Raw genomic sequence first — 20940 nt, 5'->3', positions numbered from 1 at the left:
ATCTGAAAGCAGGAATGCAAACAGAAACTTGTACACTAATTTTCATTGCAGCACTATCCACAATAGCCAAAAAGTGGACACAACCTAACTGTCCAACAACAGATGAAGAGAAAATGCGGTATATTCATACAGTGGGATACTGCTCAGCCATAAAGAGGGGTGAAGTCCTGATACATGTTATGACATGGACAGACGTTGAAAACATTATGCCGAGTGAAATAAGTCAGTCACAAAAGGACGAATATTATATAATCCCACTTACTTGAAATAGGAAAATGTACAGAGAAGAAAGTTTATTAGTGGTTACCAGGAGTGGAAGGGAGAAGGAAAGCGGAAGTCCTTGCTTAGGTGGCATTAAGTTTCTGTTAATGGTGGTGAAATAATTTGGAAAATGTGTTGGCTGCACAACATGATAAACATAATCAATGTCACTGAATTACACCCATAAAACTGTTGAATTGTCAAATATATATGTATTTTTTTTTACCACAATGAAAAAGTCAATTTAAGCTAACTAACATCAGTAGCTCACCAGCTGCAATCACACCACTATGTAGCATAAACACCAGTAACGTGCCTGCATCAAACCCTGCCCACACCGTCTCTCACTATGTGTGGAATCTTAGTTCGTGCACGCGTGCATACAACGTATCTTAAATCTTCAGGGACTTTTAAGCGTTAGTTAATTTAGGTGGCAGAAATGTGTAGACCATTTGCCAAAGGCGTGTACAAACGCGCTCAAGTGTGAGAAAGTCCTCTCTTATACAGAGTGAATGAATACTCATTTAGGCGAAGGAGGGGAGTGTAAGTGTGGACGGGTGCGGTCACTTAGCACTCGTCTATTATACTTCGGACGAATTCCGGATCAGAACCGTGGCCGTGGAAGCTCCAGTGGAAAAAGATGTCTGTGGCGGAGTGGTAGAGCTCGGTAGTGCCGGGCGCTGGCCGGGGTGCTGAATCCTCGACTGGGACTACAAGGAGGTTGGCGGCCCGAGGGTTTGCAAATTGCCAGTCGCAAGTCTTTGGGTGTCGATTCTTGGCTCCTGGAGGTAAGCGCAACAGGCCACGTCCAGGGCAGCCACCCCGAGAGGGTAGGGGCGGCCTCTGACCCATTTCCACTGGGTGCCTCTCAACAGCAACCTCAATAACAAATGAAACTAACCAATTCATTGCCCTCGAGTCAATTCCGACTCCTAGCGACCCTGCAGGACAGAGTAGAACTGCCCCATAGAATTTCCAAGGAGCTCCTGGTGGATTCGAACTGCCAACCTTCTGGTTAGCAGCCTTAGCATTTAACCACCATACCACCAGAGTTTCCCAACAGTAACGCAGCTGGTATTAATTTACTGAGCGCCTACTCTGTCCCCGACACTTGATATCGACTTCCTCACACGACCCTCACAATTCAAAGCAAATGAACTATCTTTAGGGGAGAAGACGTGAAGACTTCGCCCAAGAGAACCAGCTACTATTTAAATGGATAATTTCTCTCAATCATGCCTCACATAATCATACTGCGCTCCATCGATGTGCTAGTCTCACAGCTTCTGCCCCTCCTTCACGCCCCTTTTCTTTTGCGGCCCCCCTCCACGAAGTTTGCATCAGGTAAAAGTAATCTCCTAGACAGCGTCCATACCATCCCCACCACCAAGCTGGGGGTGTGTACAAACGACTGCGATTCAGTACAGGGTTCATTCACAAATCAGCCTCTAGCCCTGGAGTGCTCAGAAGCCCAAAACCGGGTGGGAGAAAACCAAGCCCGCTCCCTGAGCCCCTAACTTGTTGCGTGACCTTGGACAAGTGACCCTACTTCTCTGAGCCTCAGTTTCTCCTAGCTAAAAGAATAAAAGGCTCTAGGACGGGCTGAAACTCTTTCCAGGTGCACACTGAAGCAAACAAGCGATCCCTCTCTATTTCATTCTACTCGCCCTCATGCTTGCTGTTCCTAGCCAACTCAACCCCTCGTCAAGGAAGAACACAAGTCCGGGCTGCTGACCGCATTGCCCCTGCCGCTGCCGCGGTCCCCTTACCCCCACCCTCCCGAGTGTGACCCGCTTTTCCAGGCCACACTAGCCCGGCAGCGCCCAAGGATCGGAACACAGTTCCCCCCGCGCTCCCGGCTCCCCAGCGCGTGCTTTCCGCTGTCCTCCACTCCCTGGCGCTTTGGGAAGTGCTAGATGGAGCTGGAGCAAGAACGCGCCCGGGAGGCCGGGCTGGCGGGGCGGCGTCGGTGACAGGTACGTGAGTGGGGGCAGACCAGATGTTGGGTTGGGAAAGAAGCACTTTAGGGGAGAGGGCGGGGGCAAGGGGAGGTGCCAGAGAGGGCGGTGGTGACCGCTGGGTCACTCTCTGTCCCTCTCTCAACCAGTCCCCATCTCCACGTCTCACTCTCTTCCCTGTTCCACCTTCTCCCTCGGCTTCTGTCCCTTACTTCGATTCTTTTTTTTCTCCAAGCATCCTCCCTGCGCTCCCGCCCGCCTCTCCCTCGGACTCTGCTGGGCCTGAAGGGACCTTCTCCCGGACCAGCACGACCCAGCCTCGCAGCACAGCCGCCTCCCAGAGCCCGGCGCCGGTGAAGCCGAGGAGGCAGCATGTGGAACACCACGCCGAGCGAGGAGCCGGGGTCCAACCTCACGCAGGAGGACCTGGACTGGGAGGAGTCCCGCGACAACGACTCGCTGGCCGACGAGGTGCTGCCGCTCTTCCCCGCGCCGCTGCTGGCCGGAGTCACCGCCACCTGCGTGGCGCTCTTCGTGGTGGGCATCGCGGGCAACCTGCTCACCATGGTGGTGGTATCGCGCTCCCGTGAGCTGCGCACCACCACCAACCTCTACCTGTCCAGCATGGCCTTCTCCGACCTGCTCATCTTCCTCTGCATGCCCCTCGACCTCGTCCGCCTCTGGCAGTACCGACCCTGGAACTTTGGAGACCTGCTGTGCAAACTCTTCCAGTTCGTCAGCGAGAGCTGCACCTATGCCACGGTGCTCACCATCACCGCGCTCAGCATCGAGCGCTACTTCGCCATCTGCTTTCCGCTGCGGGCCAAGGTGGTGGTCACCAAGGGCCGGGTGAAGTTGGTCATCCTGATCATATGGGCCGTGGCCTTCTGCAGCGCCGGCCCCATCTTTGTGCTGGTTGGGGTGGAGCATGAGAACGGCACCGACCCACGGGACACCAACGAGTGCCGCGCCACCGAGTTCGCGGTGCGCTCCGGGCTGCTCACGGTCATGGTATGGGTGTCCAGCATCTTCTTCTTTCTGCCTGTCTTCTGCCTCACTGTGCTTTACAGCCTCATCGGCAGGAAGCTGTGGCGCAGGGGGCGCGGCGACGCGGCAGTGGGCGCCTCGCTCAGGGACCAGAACCACAAGCAAACCGTGAAAATGCTGGGTGGGTCTCAGCGCACCCTCGGACTCTTTCTCTGGTTCTCTCCTCCCTTTTCCCCTCCTCATTCCTTCTCTTTTTCCCTGAGTCTCTGCCCTTCTCTCCTGTCTCTCTCTCAGTCTCTGATTCTCTGTATGTCTCTCTTAATTGCTCTCTCTCTCCTGTTTCTCTCTTTTTTGGTCTCTCAGTTTCTCTCTCTATATGTATGTCCCGTTTCTTCCTTTTTTGAGCTCCCTCGCTCTCCCTCATCTCCCCGCCCCCCCACCTCCTTCTCTTCCACTGTTTCTTTCCTTTCTTTCTCTCCCCCTGTTCGTCTCCTTCAGTCCCTCTGTATATCTCTGTCATTATCTTGACGCTCTCTCTAACCTCTCCCTTTCTCTCCCTTCCTCCCTTCCTCCTTCCCTCCGTCTCCTTCACTGTCTTCTCTCTCTCTTTTGGCCTCTAATTCTTTGTGTCTCTTCTTCCTGTCCACGATCCTTTCCCTCTTTGATGGAAAAATGTCCCACCTTTGCATTTCCCTAAAATAGGTTTATATCGCTCCTAAACTTTGCTTCAAAACTCAGATATTCTAGAAAATCTATTGTTGTCTTTAAGTGTGAAAGGGGATGTAAAGCTTCCTGCCTCATAGAGAGTTTGTGGATCTGTAGGTTACATCGAGAAAAGCAGTCAGGGAATTTAGAAAGTATTCAGTGGTAAATTTAACCAAAGACATAAGCAACTTGGATAATTCTATCAGAGATGATTTATTTTTCTTGCACTACTGCGATTTGTCTTCTGCCCTGTGTTTTTCAGATACTTGCATCCATTCTGTTTACCCTGCTGCTATTTACACAGCTTTGAGAGGAAGTGCTGGAGTCTTCTCAGTTTGTTTTCATGATTACCTGTCTCTCCAGGTGGGATAGGCTAGGATGAGCTAGGAGAGGCAGGCCTCCAACACAAGGAAAGGAGACTTTGTGGAAGTTGACAGTAGTTAGGACCCTTCCTGTGGCCCTTTAGAGAGTGTCCAATGACTGGGTGTGCTATTTATCATCTGAATTCAAATTCTTTAAGTATACGTGTTTGCTCCAGGTGAATACAAAATGTGTCCACATTCAGGCAAAATATTAATTCTACATGCTGTTTCAAAACCAGGATCTCTGTATTTTATTATTTGGACACTATAGTTTACATTTTATATTTATTTGCATATTTACTGCTTCTTAGAAGTAATTTCAGGGCAATTTCATATTTACAATTTTATGATTCCTAGAATCCTACATATTAAATTGCCAGAGTTTATTCAAGGAACGTCAAATATTTTCATTTTCTAGATCAGCAATTTTCATGATATGACTCATGGGTTGTAAACCCACTAGTCCCCTCCAGGGGATTCTAAGCTCTTACCCACGAGATTCAGGTTACTACTGTGGAGTCCAGTTGCTACTTTGCAATTTAGTTTTGAGGATGTTTAATAATTTTCTCTAATTTTATTATGTAGCCTGTTAATTGGAAACCCTGGTGGTATAGTGGTTAAGTGCCACAGCTGCTAACCAAAAGGTCAACAGTTCAGATCCACCAGGCGCTCCTTGGAAATTCTATGGGGCAGTTCTACTTTGTCCTATAGGGTCTCTATGAGTCGGAATGGACTCAGGGCAGCAGGTTTTTTTTTTTTTGCTTAGGCTGCTATTTATCCTCATTGGTGTCTCAACACAAGTGTTAATTTCCTTTCGCCTTGACAACTCAAAGAGATTCACTAAAGTGGTCCAGGGGCTAAAATGTTACTTTGTGTTATTTTCCTATGATTTCTGAATTTTAAAAACTTAATCCAAAAATTTAGAGATCTTGAAAAGATAGCTTAAATAGGTAAAATGAAGACTTGGATGGATGATAATTAATGTTAGTTGGTTTTAGGCCCCTTTATGTCTCGCATATGTCTCTTCTAAGCAGCATAGAATCATCCATCTCAGTGGTTCCCAACCCTGGCTATAAATTCAGTTCTCTGTGAAACTTTAGAAAGAAGGAAGGAAGGAGAAAAGAACAACAAAAAAGGTACCCTGGTCTTCTTCCTAAAGATTAAAATTTAGAGAATCTATATTACATCCAGGGAATCTGTATTTTATAAAAAGCCACCCAGAAAATTCTGCTATACAACCATGGTTAACAACAACCATCTCACCTCATATATATTTGGTTGTATCTAACATACATAAAATGGTGAAATGTTTTGGATAAATTGTTCACTCTGTTAAGCCAATCGATATGCTGACTCGAATCAATCAAATCACCCAAATAATTGTTAAACAGAAATGGCTAAGAAGCTTAGTAAAATCAGTTGAACTGTTGGTCCAGATAGAGTCAATCTTCCTTAAAATGTAGGAATGTTGTTTCAGTCAATGATCATACCACAGCTAATCAAAGCAAAGCTATTTCTTAAAAAAGAATGTCACTTGCTATGACATTTCTTGACCTGATGCTATCTCTCTCGTTGTCCTTTTAGCTGTAGTGGTATTTGCTTTCATCCTCTGCTGGCTGCCCTTCCATGTTGGTCGATACTTATTTTCCAAGTCCTTCGAGCCGGGCTCCCTGGAGATTGCCCAGATCAGCCAGTATTGCAACTTGGTGTCCTTTGTCCTCTTCTACCTCAGCGCTGCCATCAACCCCATCCTGTACAACATCATGTCCAAGAAATACCGAGTGGCAGTGTTCAGACTTCTGGGATTCGAACCCTTCTCCCAGAGGAAGCTCTCCACTCTGAAGGATGAAAGTTCTCGGGCCTGGACAGAATCTAGTATTAATACATGACCGAGCACGCTGCTGAGCAAAGTCATCGCTTATTATTCTAAACCGGAAGCCATGCACAGCAGAACCTGGGAGGAAGGTGAAGGTTAATTTTGGAATTAGGGGACACATAGATCTGGAATCAGTTGAGAGGGAAGAAAAGATAGGATTTGCGGAGCGTGAGCAGTTTGATTTGATTGCACACTCATCAGTGCTCTCATACACTATTTCTGCATATTCACTGCCTATGATTTTGCATTCTGCTGTTGGCAAGGGCTTTGCAATTTGGAGAGAGATGCTGCAGAGTGGGCAGTTAGGGCACTTCTTTGTGGGTAAATTCTAAATATGATTTACTTTTTCATAGGGACAAAATTATTGGGTTAAAAGAATGACATTAAAATAAAAATTTTAAAACATGACTTAAAAATCAACAATTTTCATTTAGCTCTAGAGCAGTGCTGTCCAAGAAAAGTGTAATATAAGCCATATAAGTAATTGATATAAAAATTATTAATGTTTACTCTTTTTTACTAAGCCTTTGAAATCTGGTGTGTTTTCTTACAAACACAGCACATCTCAATGTGGGCATTAAGTCTTAGTCAATAATATTTGACATATTTAGATAAAATTCACAGATGAAAAAGTAGATTCATATACCCATATTGTCTAAAATGCTTAAAAGTTTTCCAGTAAATAAAATGACTATATGTTTTTAAATTTAAATTAATATTTTAAAATTCCATTCCTTAGCCACATTTCAAGCATTCCATAGCCAACTGTGGCTAGTAGCTACCCTATTGGGCAGTGTAGCTCTAGAGTATATACAAATTTATTATTTAAGCTTACATGAAAAACTTTAAAATATAGACTCTTTCCCTGAAATGTTTTAATGATGAAATTCACATAGTAAAGTGTTAGAGAAAGGATTCGTAAAAATGATACCTAAATGTTCTATTCATCATGCTGGTAAAAACTGGATATGAAATATAAGGTATATTTTAAGTTGAACTGCCTATATTAATATTTAGGAAGTGAACTGTTAATAAAAATTGTAGGTAATCACAAACTGCCTTATTGGCCTAACAGAAATACTTAAGCCAACTACTAAAAAAAAATAAGGGAACTAAAAAAAAAATAACCTGGGTATAATTCATAACTTACTTCAGAAAGCTTCCTGGACTTAACAAAGAAAGAAATTTTTTTAATTGGTGAAGGCATTTGCATGTGAAAAATTCAGACTTCCTTAAATGCTACCATTTATTGATGCTCAAAACTTTTCAAAATCTTTTAGCCATTTATTTCAAAATGCCTCTGCCTTTTCCTCTCTCCAAATTAGTTTGGCTGTTAACACCCCACTGCTTATCTGATAGATATGTTTACAAGGATTTCCAGTCTCCCTCTTAGTCATGATTAGGAATGATTAGACACCTTCAGCTAAATATTGTATATTTTGGTTATAAATCTCAAATTTTCATTTATATTGACATTGCTGTCTGTAGTGTCAACTCCTTACATATTTAAAAAAAAAAAAAAACATTTCCATGGGTGGATACCAACTCATAGCAACCCTATAGGATAGAGCAGAGCTGTCCCATAGGGTTTCCAAAGAGCAGTTGGTAGATTCGAACTGCTGACCTTTTGGTTCATATTAAATACTTTATTCCAAAAATGATTTCTTTTTAATCCTGTACACTACTATGTCATATAAGCAGTTTCTACTTGATGTTTTTGGTTCAATTATGGAGCTGATTAAGGAAAATTACCACAAAATTACCAAATTTTCCCCACCAAAGGGAAAGAGTATTGAGCTGAAATAATCAATTGACACAATCCTAATTCTCTCTAGAGAAATCTCTCTGAAATCCATCTGACACTAAAACTTCACCATTAATTTTGTCTAAATGCTGAACTTTAGCAAATTGATTATTCAGTTAATTCTTGTCACATCACACCAGTATTTTCAAAAAGTACGCTGACTCATTGAAGCCTGTAGGATAGTAATTAGGACATTCAGCACTGATGTCCTAAATAGCGATCAGCAAATCTCAAAGAAGTAATTCAGCATTCTAAAGTCTTAGAATTTTGTCTGCAAATGTATCTAATTGAAGAGGAAACAAGCTTAAAAAGCTTGACCTCCACCACACAATTGATTGCTTTGGATAAAAACAAATCTAACTTCTAATTAGTTGCTTAGCCTATTCAGTGGTGGTCTCTCACGAGTTCATGCCCATAAAAAAACCAAACCAAACCCACTGCCATCAAGTCGATTTCATGCCCATAGACTTGGCCTAACTCGCTTCCAGGGAACAGTTCGAGGCCCACCATTGTTCTTTGCTGGCATTAATCTGGGATTTTAGAGGATATGTTCCCATAAAAAGGATCTTTAATTTGTCCTCTTATCGTACCATTGTCGTTTTATTGTTTGTAACTTTATTTATAGCCTCATACTCCACACATTATTTAAGACTCAGGGAAAAGAGGAATTTGCACTTAGAAAAATTGTTTCTAAAAGTCCATCACTTTGCAAGCATTTATGATGTGCCTAGCATGTCCTGAATTCTGGGGATTAATAAAACAAAGATTCTGTCCTTAGTGAGCTCATGGTCACTTATGTGTTACGTTGCAGTGGGTAACTGATAAATACCTTTATGTCTGTGAAGTAAACCTCTCCAGTAGACACTGGATAAATTGTTCCCCAGAATTTCAAAGGGCTGTACTCTTGTGTTTGGGGCTCTAAGTAAGTTCAAGTGAGCTGCTCCTATACAAACCAGTCCAACTCGGAGATGTAGCTCATGTGTCTGCTGGTGGTAATTAATGAAGGTAAGCACTCTTCACTAATGGAGGGAAAGTAAAGGAATTGGTTTCTATTTTAACCTGTGTTTCCATTTTCCTGATTATCCAGCAATGAGGTTTCTGTCACCACAGCTCACGCTACGTCACAAAGTCAAGGGTTGAGTCATTTTCATTATAGGAAGTGACTGTTACATGAGCAAGGACTTTTAAATAATTGTTTTAAAGAAAATATTCATTGCTCTAAGCTAGTTAGAGCTGGAAATTTTGTGGTAATGAGATTTAGAAACATTTCCAGTCCCTGGCCAGACCTTGAAGATCATTCTTTAGAGCCATCTTTTTGTTGCAGTGAGGGTTGCTGTGATGGGTTTTGACCTTTTCATGTTAACGCTTTTGTTAAGAATTTGAGGTCATTTCAAAATATTTATAATTTTTAGTTCTACTTTGACAATTTTAATTACTTTTGCCGTTTTCATCTATCCACCAACTTGAATTTAACATTAAAAAAAAGAAACACACAACTGTGAGATTTTTTTGGTAAGACTGGTGCCTGAAAACACACCTTTGTCTTTTAAAAAGCACTGTGTTCATGTTTAAAATGTGAAATACATATTTATATATATCAAAATTTCTTGACACAATGTCTAAGTGAATAGAATAGAGCTTTCTGCTTGCAGAAACACTGTGCCTGGTGAAAATAATGTCATTTAAATATCACATGTAAACCATGCCTAACAGGGTTCATTATTTAATGATTCTCAGATGATTTCTTTGCAATTTAAACTGCAACGCTAGTCAAGATAAATGCAATTGTAACCTAACTAGGTAATTAGTGACAGGTTAATTCCATGAATTGATAAAACAAATATTTTTTATCCGGAGCATGAACCCCAAGTCATCATCAACAGAAGACAAAGTGCTGGTGACACTGTAGCTGCATTAAGCGTGCACCAATTATTTTGTCACATTACATGAATTCAGTCATGTTAATTTTGGGCAATAATCTAAGAGTGAAGCAGGTGAGGGAGAAGGTTTGGATCAGGCTGATTTCTGTGTTTTTCGCCTTGAACTCCAACTCACAGGATGCTGAAGACTTGTTGTTTGATTGGTAGAATTATCATCATCTAAAAAACCAGAGCTGTCATGTCATACGTCCCGCCTAATTACCTGGATATTTGCTGGAATGCCAATGAATATTTTATGCTGTGAACCTTTGTTCAAGGGTCCTTGCTCAGGCAACCGACAAGGACCCTCAAAACTCGCAAAGTCCATCTCATATAAATGCTCAGAAAAAGCTGTCAAAATGTTTACAAATGTTCCTTCCAGAAGAATTCCCTTCTCCCCTGCCCCAGAGAAGGCACTGGGGGAAGAAGAGTTAGAAAGGTTTTCTGTGGTTTTACCATCTCTAATCGAAAACTTTTCTCTGGCTCAAACGGCAAAAATGCATAAGTCTCTTTATTTTTCACTTTTAACACTATAGGTTTACTACGCTAGAGAACACCCACCCATATAAAATATAACCAAACCACGTAGTCTCCTGCTTCACTGATATAAAATGTATTCTTGGTCTATATGGAATTTAATACTGGGTCAATTCATGTTATAATATGGGTGTCACTGATAATGTTTTGGCTTATGATTCTTTTCATTTAAGCTTTTTGTGAATGTGAAAGAAGAGCTCACTGTAGCTCTCATGTACCTGTCTTATGGAATCAGGAGTTGGTTGTCCTTCCTTTGCGTATTCTTGGCTAAAGCAATGTTTAATAAATATCTTTTAAAAGCATATAGCTAATTTCATCCACTTACTGTTATGAAACGTTGTGTCTGTGACCTTTTACTTCCAATCCTGTCCTAGTTCAGCTCTATTTTGTCCTTTTAGTTTCTGAAATACCTATTTTGCTGCTGTGAGGAGGTGTGTGCTGTTGTTGCAGTGACTGTTATTCCCCCAAGGGCTCCAATATTTTAAAAAAGTTTAACAATTCCTGTATGTATTAAGAAGTGAGAGGAAGCCTGTGATGAACTGTGATCGTCATGCTCTCCCCCATCTCTCTGAGCCCTTACAGCCTGTCTGCCACAGAGCCCATGTTTCCTTCACGGTGTTGCACTAATGTGCACCTCACCAGACGTCAAGCTCTCTGAGATAAGGGAAGGGTTCCTGTTCATCTCGCGCTTAGCAGTCCCTCACTGAATGTTGGCTGGACAAATGGAGATCCAAACACTGGATTATGTGCAACCTGGGCATTAGCTTCCAGACGTATGGATCCTAGCGACCAATGAAATTTAAAGCTAAAATCGGGGGACCAATAAAAGTGCCCAACTTTTATTCATCAATTAAGGGACTTGAAAAAACTCTACCACCCATTAACACCATCATTTTAACCTAAAAATAACACTAACTTTACAAAAGGAGAAAGGGCATAATCTCAGAAAAGGAAGTCACAGTGCAAAAATTCAACATGTTCTCTGTATTACAAAACCATACATGCATGCTGTTAACAAGGAGCCCAGGTGGCACAAATGTTTAAGCACTTGGCTGCTAAATGGGAGAAAGGTCTGGCAATCTACTTCAGTAAAAATTACAGCCAAGAAAACTCTATGGGGCAGTTCTACTTTGTCATATGCAGTTGCTATGAGTCAGAATCGACTCAACAGCAATGGATTTTTATTTCCTAGTAGGCCCTGGGTGATGCAAATAGTTAATGTGCTCAGTGCTAACTAAAAGTTTGGAGGTTCGAGTGTACCCAGAGGTACCTTGGAAGAAAGACCCAGAAATCTACTTCCAAAAAATCAGCCACTGAAAACCCTGTGGAACACAGTTCTACTCTGACATGTCACAAGTTAGAATGAATTTGATGGTAACTGCTTGGTTGTTTTGACTATTTCCTAAGATATAAATATTGTGAAACATTCAAAAGAATCACAGAGTCAAATTATTCAACAAGTTTTGTCTTGTCAAAATATTCATCATGGAAAGGTACTCTGAATGGGGGCAAAATGACAAAATCTAAAAATATTGGACTGAAATTAAATGTTTTAATTAGAAAAAATATATACTCCATTTTCTCAGAATTTGCTGACTTTCCTGTTTATATAATTTTCAACATTCAGAAAATCAATATAATTTTCTTTAATTTGCTTTAATATATACAGATTTTATTTGTAGAAGAAACTTTGAAAGTAGTTCATGAATAGAACTATTTTATAGTTCCACCAATATAATAAAACTAATTTGTCAGTCAGTAAGTAAATATTTCAATAATTGTACATTCTATTCATACCCTAAAGAGTCCCAGTATGGCCAGTGAATTTCACAGTCACTCTAATTCTAAAGCTATATCTGACTTCTGCAGTAACAAGTGCCATGATCTGTTAGTGATATCTGCTACGAGTAAGGGAGAGGGTTTTGAGGCACTTTCTAATTTTGATGATTCCTTCTGGGGAAATTATTATTGTCTATTAATCCTGTATACTTTCTTGTATGAAGGAAAAATCCTTACATGGCAGTGCTAGCAGTGGCAGGCCCTAAGAAGGTCTCTCATAACACAGTTGTTATGGGGCAAAGATTTTCATTTAGGCTTGGAGCTAGGAGCAAGAGTCGAATATATAAATGTCAATGCCATCTGAATCCTATTATTTCAATGGCTGTGTGACCCTTCTTTATCAGTTTCTTGATTCGTTTATCCCTTCCTATCTCTGTATCTGTCCCAGGAAGCTTCAAGATGTGGACAGTTGATAGGTAAAGAGAGGACAAAGAGAGTGAGAAAAACCCTTTCCCCCTGGCACCTATGATAACTGTGTGAGGAATCACTGCTGTGGCACACACAGCTCTCCTGTGAAGACTGAGTCCTGTAAGGCGATTTGCTTACCAGGTTTGGTCCACTCAAGCAATAGATCCTTGACTCTGATAGACTGATCTCCAGTTCTTGGCCTTCTCAGTTCCCTGGAGCTTTACCTCTACTCCACTTCAGCTACTCACTCCTAGCATGCAGAATCGGACTGTTGTGACATGTAGAACTACTCCTCCTAGGAAATCTTACATTTAAAACATCTCGTTCTATGACCACAGCCATCCCAGGACTCTCAGCTGGCATTCCCTTCACACAGAAGTTGTTCAACCTCTCTACTTTCTCCCAGTCAAACAGTTCCCACTATCCCCATGTCCAGGGGTGGATTACACAATAAGCAAGGTGAAAAACGTGTGAAATTGTTCACTACAGATTAGTAAGCACAAACAAGCCCTTGTTTACCTTGTTCACTGGATAATCCGTCCCTGTCAGGGATTGTAAATTTGAAAAGAGGCTTTGATTCTGTAGGAAGGTGCTATAGGTTGGGACAGAGACAGATGCCAGCCATACCTAGAAGCAGAATCTTTGATGTGGTGGAAAAATGTGAAATTGTTCACTACAGATGATCTGGTAAGTAAGGTAAGTGCCATGCTTACCTTGCCTATTAGATAATCCGCCCCTGTCTATGACCCTAACCCAATCCATGACCTCTCACATTAGTTGCTTTCTGGTTAATGTTCTCAATTCACATGCCTGTTTTCCATCCCATTACCAGTCCCAGGCCAAGCCAGCTATCCTCCGCCACATTGAATGACAATGGAGAAACATCTCATAGCCAAGCCTTTGGTGCCTCCAAAATTCAAGATAAACATATGCTCTTGGTCTATCAACACTCTATCTCTCCCTAGTCAGCTCTCTTTCTTATTCTCCGCAGAATCTATTTTAAACTTTCTCCATTCTCCTCAAACCACCCAGTCTCTCAGCAGATAACTTTGCCTTCTACTTCAAAAAGGAAAAAAGAAGTCATTAGTTGAGAACTCTCTTAGCTCTTTCGCCACATGGAAAAGGTCATCTGGAACTGCACCTGCCCTTTGCTCTCCTCTCCTGTCACAGCGGGAGTGGTATCTGCTATCCTAAACAAAGCCATTTCTTCCTTCACTTCTCTGCTTCCTTTCTCCTCTAACTGCCTATGAACTATCCCCCCTCTCCTGAAGCTTCATCCTTTTCCTCTCTGCTGTCAGCTACCCACCAGCATTTAAGCCTGCTCAGGACTCCCCACAATGAAGTCCTGATACATGCTACTACATGGATGGACCTTGAAAACATTATGCAGAGTGAGATAAGACAGCCACAAAAGGGCAAATATTACACGACCCCATTTACATGAAATAGGCAAATATATAGATACCAAAAGGGATCATTGTTGATACCAGATGGATCCTGGTTGAAAGTGGAGAATACCAGAAAGATGCTTACTTGTGTTTTATTGACTATGCTAAGGCATTCGACTGTGTGTATCATAACAAATTATGGGTAACATTGTGAAGAATGGGAATTCCAGAACACTTAATTGTGCTAGTGAGGAAACTGTACTTAGAACAAGAGGCAGTCATTTGAACAGAACGAAGGGATATCGCATGGTTTAAAGTCAAGATAGCTGTGTGTTAGGGTTGTATCCTTTCACCATACCTATTTAATCTGTATGCTGAGCAAATACTCTGAGAAGCTGGACTATATGAAGAAGCGTGGGGCTTCAGGATTGGAGGCAGACTCATTAACTACCTGCGCTACGCAGATGACACAACCTTGCTTGCTGAAAGTGAAGAGGACTTGAAGCACTTACTGATGAATATCAAAGATCACAGCCTTCAATATGGATTACACTTCCGCATAAAGAAAACAAAACCTCTCACAACTGGACCAATAAGCAACACTGTGATAAACGGAGAAAAGATTGAGGTTGTCAAGGATTTCATTTTCTTGGATCCACAATCAACAACCATGGAAGGAGCTGTCAAGAAATCAAGAGTCGCTGGGACTTCCGGCAAACATGGCACCATAGACAGAAGCACCACCCCCATCCCTCTATAGCAAAGACCCAAAACACTAAGTAAAACAGAGACAAATGTCATTACTGAAATTGAAGCGTCAAATGAAGTGATAAAGAGTTCAGCCAAGGACCAAATGGAATAAGAAACTGATAGAGGACAGAGAGTGAGGAGAGATACCTGTGGAGGGCCCCATCGTTAACGCAGCACGGATCCGCCATCTTGGACTCCTGTCGGGGATCAGCAGGCAGGGAGCATGGGAAAGCAGCTTCGTGGAACTCCCGCAGGAGACAGAGCACCCAGTAACCAGCCATACACGCTTTCCCACCCCCCATTCTCTCCCTGCTGCCCTACCTCTGAGCTTCCTGGCTGGCTGTGGTGGCTTGGCTGGCTGGGAAGTGCAGCATCTGTGCTGCTTGGATTTGCCCCACCCACATAGGAGATCTGCGGACAGGGACTACGGGAAAGCAGCTTCGTGAAGTTCCCAGCAGGAGACAGAGCACCCAGTAATAAGCGATAAATGCTTTCCTAACCGCCCCGCCCCCCCGCCCCCGCCTTCTTCCTTCCCACTTCGGCTGCCTCTGTTTCCTGCCAGCCACGGTCTCTTGGCTGCGAGGCAACTGCTTTGGCCTCAGGCTGCTTGGATTCACCCTGCCCACACTGGCTGGGCTCCTGAGCTGGTGTTGGTTCTTCTTGTCTCTTTTGGTTTCTTCTGTACCTGGTACCACCTCCACCTCCTTTCTCTGGAACACCTGGCTCCATGTGCCATCTTTGCTTCTTCATGAAAGGCTGTGAAGCCACGCTTGACTGGGGAACCACTTCCCCGGCCCATGACACTATGCTGGTGGGATCCCTGGGGCTTTTTTGTGTCTTGTTTTGCTTTGTCCTACTTTGTTTTGTTTGTTTTCTCTTTCTTTTCATAGTTTGGGAGCCCCTTTTTTTTTTCTAGTCAGGCTGCACTGCATGGCTTAGGAGCCACTCCCCCAATCTGTGCAGCCTCAAAGGTGGGATCCCTGGGGCATTTCATTTTTCTTTTTCTCTCTCTTTTTCCCTTTCTGCCTTTCCTCATTTCTCAGTTCTCATCTCTCTACGCTTATCTTCTTTTCCTGTCTCTTGAATACCTGGTGCTATGTGACATCTATACCCCCTCTAGCCCGGCTATACTGTGCAGTCTGGGAGCCACTTCCCCAGTCTTAGCAGCCCCACTGGTGGGATTCTGGGACTCCTGGGGACTTATCTTTTTTCCTTTTCCAAATTTTTATCTAGTTATTTTTTCTTTCTTTTTCCCTTTTTCTTTTCTCCATTTCTCTGTTTCTTTTCTCTCTACTCCAGTGGTAAGCTCCCTTAGAACTTTTTTTTCTTTCTTTGCTTGCTTGTTTTTAACTCCTGTTTCTCTCTCCTCTTCCCTGCACCCCTATTAGCACCACACATCACAACCTTCCCCCTGTTTCCTGCCTACCTACACCATGCACTGAACATCACACCCCCGAGCAGCACAGACATGGCCTACTAGAACTTGCCCAGCACTGATTCCTGGCCCACGCTGTGTGTGCCACAAATAACCCATCCCAGCCCCTCTGCTTCAGCTGGACCTGCCCTGCTGTACCATAGCAGATTGACTGGCCCCGCCCATTGGACAAGGAGGTGAAAAGTATTGTGACTACAGATGAGAAAACAACCAAGAATGTACAGCCTGCCTGCTCAGATATAACCAAATAAAATAAAAAAGCAGCACAGAACAAACAAATCTACAATCAAGAAACAAAGAAAATAACTACGGAATGTCCCGAAGACAGCAGACAATAAAAAAAAAAAAAAAAAAAAAAAGGACAGGATGGTTCCAGTAGGCGTCCAAAATAAATTACCAGATGACTTTGCAGTAGAAGAAAAGACACTAAAACTACCTGACAGGGAATCCAAATGTCTAATATTCAGAGCAATCCAAGAGTTGAAGCAAAAAGCAGACAAAAATGGGGAAAAAATAAACAAATATATCTAAAAGGAAGACAAATTCATGAAAAATACAGACAAAAAAATGGAACAATTCAGGAAAGTAATACAGGAACAAAATGCCAAAATAAACTCACAAATAGATATCATACAAAAACAACAATTAGAAATCCAAAAGATAAACAACAAGATTTCGGAAGTGGACAGTGTCATAGAAGGGCTGAGGAGCAGGTTTGAAACTATAGAAAATAGATTCAGCAAAATTGAAGACAAACACTTGGATACAACTCTGAGGAAAAATCAGGAAAAAGAATGAAGAAACCCTGAGAATTATGTGGGATACAATCAAAAGCAAAAATGTGCAAGTGATCAGAGTTCCAGAAGAGGGAGAGAAGATGGAAAACACAGAGAAGATCATTGAAGAATTGCTGACTGAAAACTTCCCTGATATCTTGAAAGATCAAAAGCTGACCATCCAAGAAGTCAACAAACCCCATATAGGATGGACCCCAAAAGAAAAACACCAAGGCCTATTGTAATCACACTCACTGAAATCAAAGACAAAGAAAAAATCCTGCAAGCAGCTCAAGAAAAACCAAAAGTCACGTACAGAGGGGAAACAATAAGACTAAACTCTGATTATTTGGCAGAAACCATGCAGGCAAGAAGGCAATGGGATGACATATATAAAACCTTGAAAGAAAAAAAAAAATGCCAGCCAAGAATAATGTACCCTGCAAAACTTTCATTCAAATATGGTGGTGGAATTAGGACATTTTTAGATAAACAGAAATTAAGGGAATATGTAAAAACCAAGCCAAGCTTACAAGAATTATTAAATGGAGTCCTTCAGTCTGAGAACAAACAACATCAGACCACAGCCTGAATCTAGGATGCAAGATTGTACCAGCCAGGTACCAACCTAGGAAATGAACTCTCAAAGACTATCCAAAACAAAAAGAATAGCAACAGGGAACCAGAGAGGTTAGTCTGTAAATGACAACAGCGCCAGAACAATAAAAGGGAATAAATGGTATAGGTATAGGACTTTTTAATGGTGAGGAAGGCAAGGCAATACCAAGTAATAATAGACAGGTTCAAACTTAGGAAGATAAGGGTAAATTTCAAGGTAACCACAAAGAAAGTTAAAAAAAAAAAACCTACTCATCAAAATGAAGAAGAAAAAAATAAAGTCTCAATAAAAACAGAAGAAATGAAAAAGAAATCCATGAACAGAAGGAACTCAGCACAGGAGAGTAAGAGGAACAAAGAAAATGTTAGCACCACACACAAAAAAAACCACTACAAAATGACACCAACAAACTCAAACCTATCAATAATTACACTGAATGTAAATGGCCTAAATGCAACCATAAATAGATGCAGAGTGACAGAATGGATTAAAAAAACAGGACCCATCAATATGCTGTCTACAAGAGACACACCTTAGAAACAAAGATGTAAATTTATTAAAAATCAAAGGATGAAAAAATATATTAAGTAACTACCAAAAAGAGCAGGAGTGGCAATACTGATCTCTTAAAGTAGACTTTAAAATAAAATCTACCATAACAGACAAAGAAGGGCACTATATAATGATTAAAGGGAAGATCCATCATGAAGACTTAACCATAATAAGCATCTATGCACCCAATGACAAGGCTCCAAAATACATAAAACAAACTCTAACAGCACTGAAAACAGAAATTGACAGTTCCACAATAATAGCAGGAGACTTCAACACACAACTCTCAGTAAAGGATAGAACATCTAGAAAGAAACTAAACAAAGATACAGAAAAGCTAAAGAGCACAATCAGCCAACTTGACCTCATAGGCATATATAGAACACTCCACCCAACAGCTGCAAAGTACACGTTCTTTTCGAACACACATGGAACGTTCTCCAGAACAGACCACATCTTAGGCCGCAGAGCAACGCTCAACAAAATCCGAAACATTGAGATAATACAAAGTATCTTCTCTGACCTCAATGCCATCAAAGTAGAAATTAACAACAGGAAGAACAAGGAAAAAAAAATCAATTACATGGAAACTAGGTAACACCCTGCTTGAAAACCACTGGGTAATCAAAACCAAAAAACCAACCCACTACCCTCGAGTTGATTCTGACTCATAGCGACCCAACAGGACAGAGTAGAACTGCCCCATAGGGTTTCCAAGGAGTGCCTGGTAGATTCAAACTGCTGACTCCTTGGTTAGCAGCCATAGCACTTAACCACTATGCCACCAGGGTTTCCAACTGGGTAAGAGAAGAAATCAAAGATGGAATAAAAAATTTCCTAGAATCAAATGAGAATAAAAACACAGCATACCAAAACCTTTGGGTTACAGCAAAGGCAGATATCAGCAGCTAATTTATAGCACTAGACGCACACATCAAAAAAAAGAAGAAAGGGACAAAATCAAAACATTAGCTACATGACTTGAACAAATAGAAAGAGAACAGCAAAAGAAGCCCACAGCCACCAGAAAAAAGGAAATAATAAAGATCAGAGCAGAAATAAATGAAATAGAGTATAGGAAAACAACAGAAAGAACCAACAAAACCAAAAGTTGGTTCTTTGAAAGGATCAAAAACATCAACAAACCACTGGCCAAATTGACAAAAGAAAAACAGGAGAGGATGCAAATAACCCGAATAAGAAATGAAATGGGGGACATTACAACAGACTCTACTGAAATAAAAAGGATCATAACAGAGTATTATGAAAAACTGTACTCCAACAAATTTGAAAACCTAGAGGAAATGGATAAATTTCTAGGGACATACTACCTGCCCAAACTAACACAAAATGATGCTGAAAATCTGAACATACCCATAACGATAGAATAAATTGAAAAGGTAATAAAAATTCCCAACCAAAAAAAGCCCTGGCCCAGATGGCTTCACTGCAGAATTCTACCAAACATTTAGAGAAGAGCTTACACCAGTGCTACTCAAACTATTTCAGAACACAGAAAAGGAAGCGATACTTCTGAATTCATTCTATGAAGCCAGCATAACCCTGATACCAAAACCAGGCAAAGACACTACAGAAAAAGAAAATTAACAATATGTCTCGTGAATATAGATGCAAAAATTCTCAACAAAATTCTAGCCAATAGAAATCAGCAGCATATCAAAAAAATAATATACCATGACCAAGTAGGATTCATGCTAGGTATGCAAGGATGGTTCAACATTAGAAAATCAATCAATGTAATCCACCACATAAATAAAAGGAAAGAAAAGAATCACATGATCATCTCAATTGATGCAGAAAAGGCATTCAATGAAGTCCAACATCCATTCCTGATAAAAACTCTCAAAATATGTATAGAAGGAAACTTTCTCAACATAATAAAGGGCATCTCTGTCCCATACGGTCACTATGAGTCATAATCAACTCGATGGCACTGGGTTTTGGATATGCAAAACCAACCGCCAACATAGTTCTCAGTGGAGAGAGGCTGAAAACATTCCTCTTGAGAACAGGAACAAGGGAAGGATGCTGTTTATCACCACACCTGTTTAACATTGTGTTGGAAGTCTTAGAGCAATAAGGCAAGAAACAGAAATAAAGGGCGTCCAAATTGGTAATGAAAAAGTTAAACACTCCCCATTTGTGGATAATATGATACTATAATTAGATAATCCAAAAGATTCCACTAGAAAACTACAGGAACTAATAGAAAGATTCAGCAGAGTAGCAGGATACAAGATCAAATTACAAAAATCAGTTGGATTCCTATCCACCAATAAAGAGAACAATGAAAAGGAAGTCAGGAAAGCAGTGCCATTTATAATAGCCCCTAAAAAAGTAAAATACAAAACACTCCTGCAAGAAACCAAAGGAGATCTACGTAATTGGAAAAACATACCATGCTCATTGATAGGTAGACTCAACATTGTGAAAATGACAATTCTACTCAAAGTGATTTACAAATACAATGCAATACTGATCCAAATACCAATAGCATTCTTTAAAGAGATGAAAAAATGTATCATTAGCTTTATGTGGAAAGGGAAGATACCCTGGATAAGTAAAGCACTACTGAAAAAAATAAAGTAGGAGGACTTGCACTACCTCACCCCAGAATCTGCTGTACAGCTACGGTGGTCAAAATAGCCTGGTACTGGTACAACAACAGACACATTGACCAATGGAACAGATTTGAGAACCCAGATGTAAATCCATCCACCCATGGTCACCTGATCTTCGACAA

The 20940-nt window shown here is 41.4% G+C and overlaps 1 protein-coding gene across 1 annotated transcript; it reads left to right on the top strand.

The window, feature by feature from the left end:
* Positions 1-2261: 2261 nt before the first annotated feature.
* GHSR (growth hormone secretagogue receptor) lies at positions 2262-8418 on the top strand. The gene is made up of 2 exons (XM_003416235.4): positions 2262-3387; positions 5858-8418. Exons 1-2 carry the CDS (start codon positions 2592-2594, stop codon positions 6160-6162), a joined length of 1101 nt encoding a protein of 366 aa, XP_003416283.1. The 5' UTR covers positions 2262-2591; the 3' UTR covers positions 6163-8418.
* Positions 8419-20940: the final 12522 nt, after the last annotated feature.

Source organism: Loxodonta africana, chromosome 23 (genome assembly GCF_030014295.1).
Source record: "Loxodonta africana isolate mLoxAfr1 chromosome 23, mLoxAfr1.hap2, whole genome shotgun sequence".
In the NCBI taxonomy this organism is placed as follows: domain Eukaryota; kingdom Metazoa; phylum Chordata; class Mammalia; order Proboscidea; family Elephantidae; genus Loxodonta; species Loxodonta africana.
Note: the sequence above shows the minus strand (reverse complement) of the source record. Positions and strands in the feature narration are given on the sequence as shown.

What these genes read in the sequence shown, in the direction of transcription:
- GHSR (XM_003416235.4), top strand. Translation starts at nt 2,592, where the DNA reads ATGTGGAACACCACGCCGAGCGAGGAGCCGGGGTCCAACCTCACGCAG. An exon ending in GCAAACCGTGAAAATGCTGG is followed by an intron (nt 3,388 to 5,857) that starts GTGGGTCTCAGC and finishes TTGTCCTTTTAG; the next exon opens with CTGTAGTGGTATTTGCTTTC.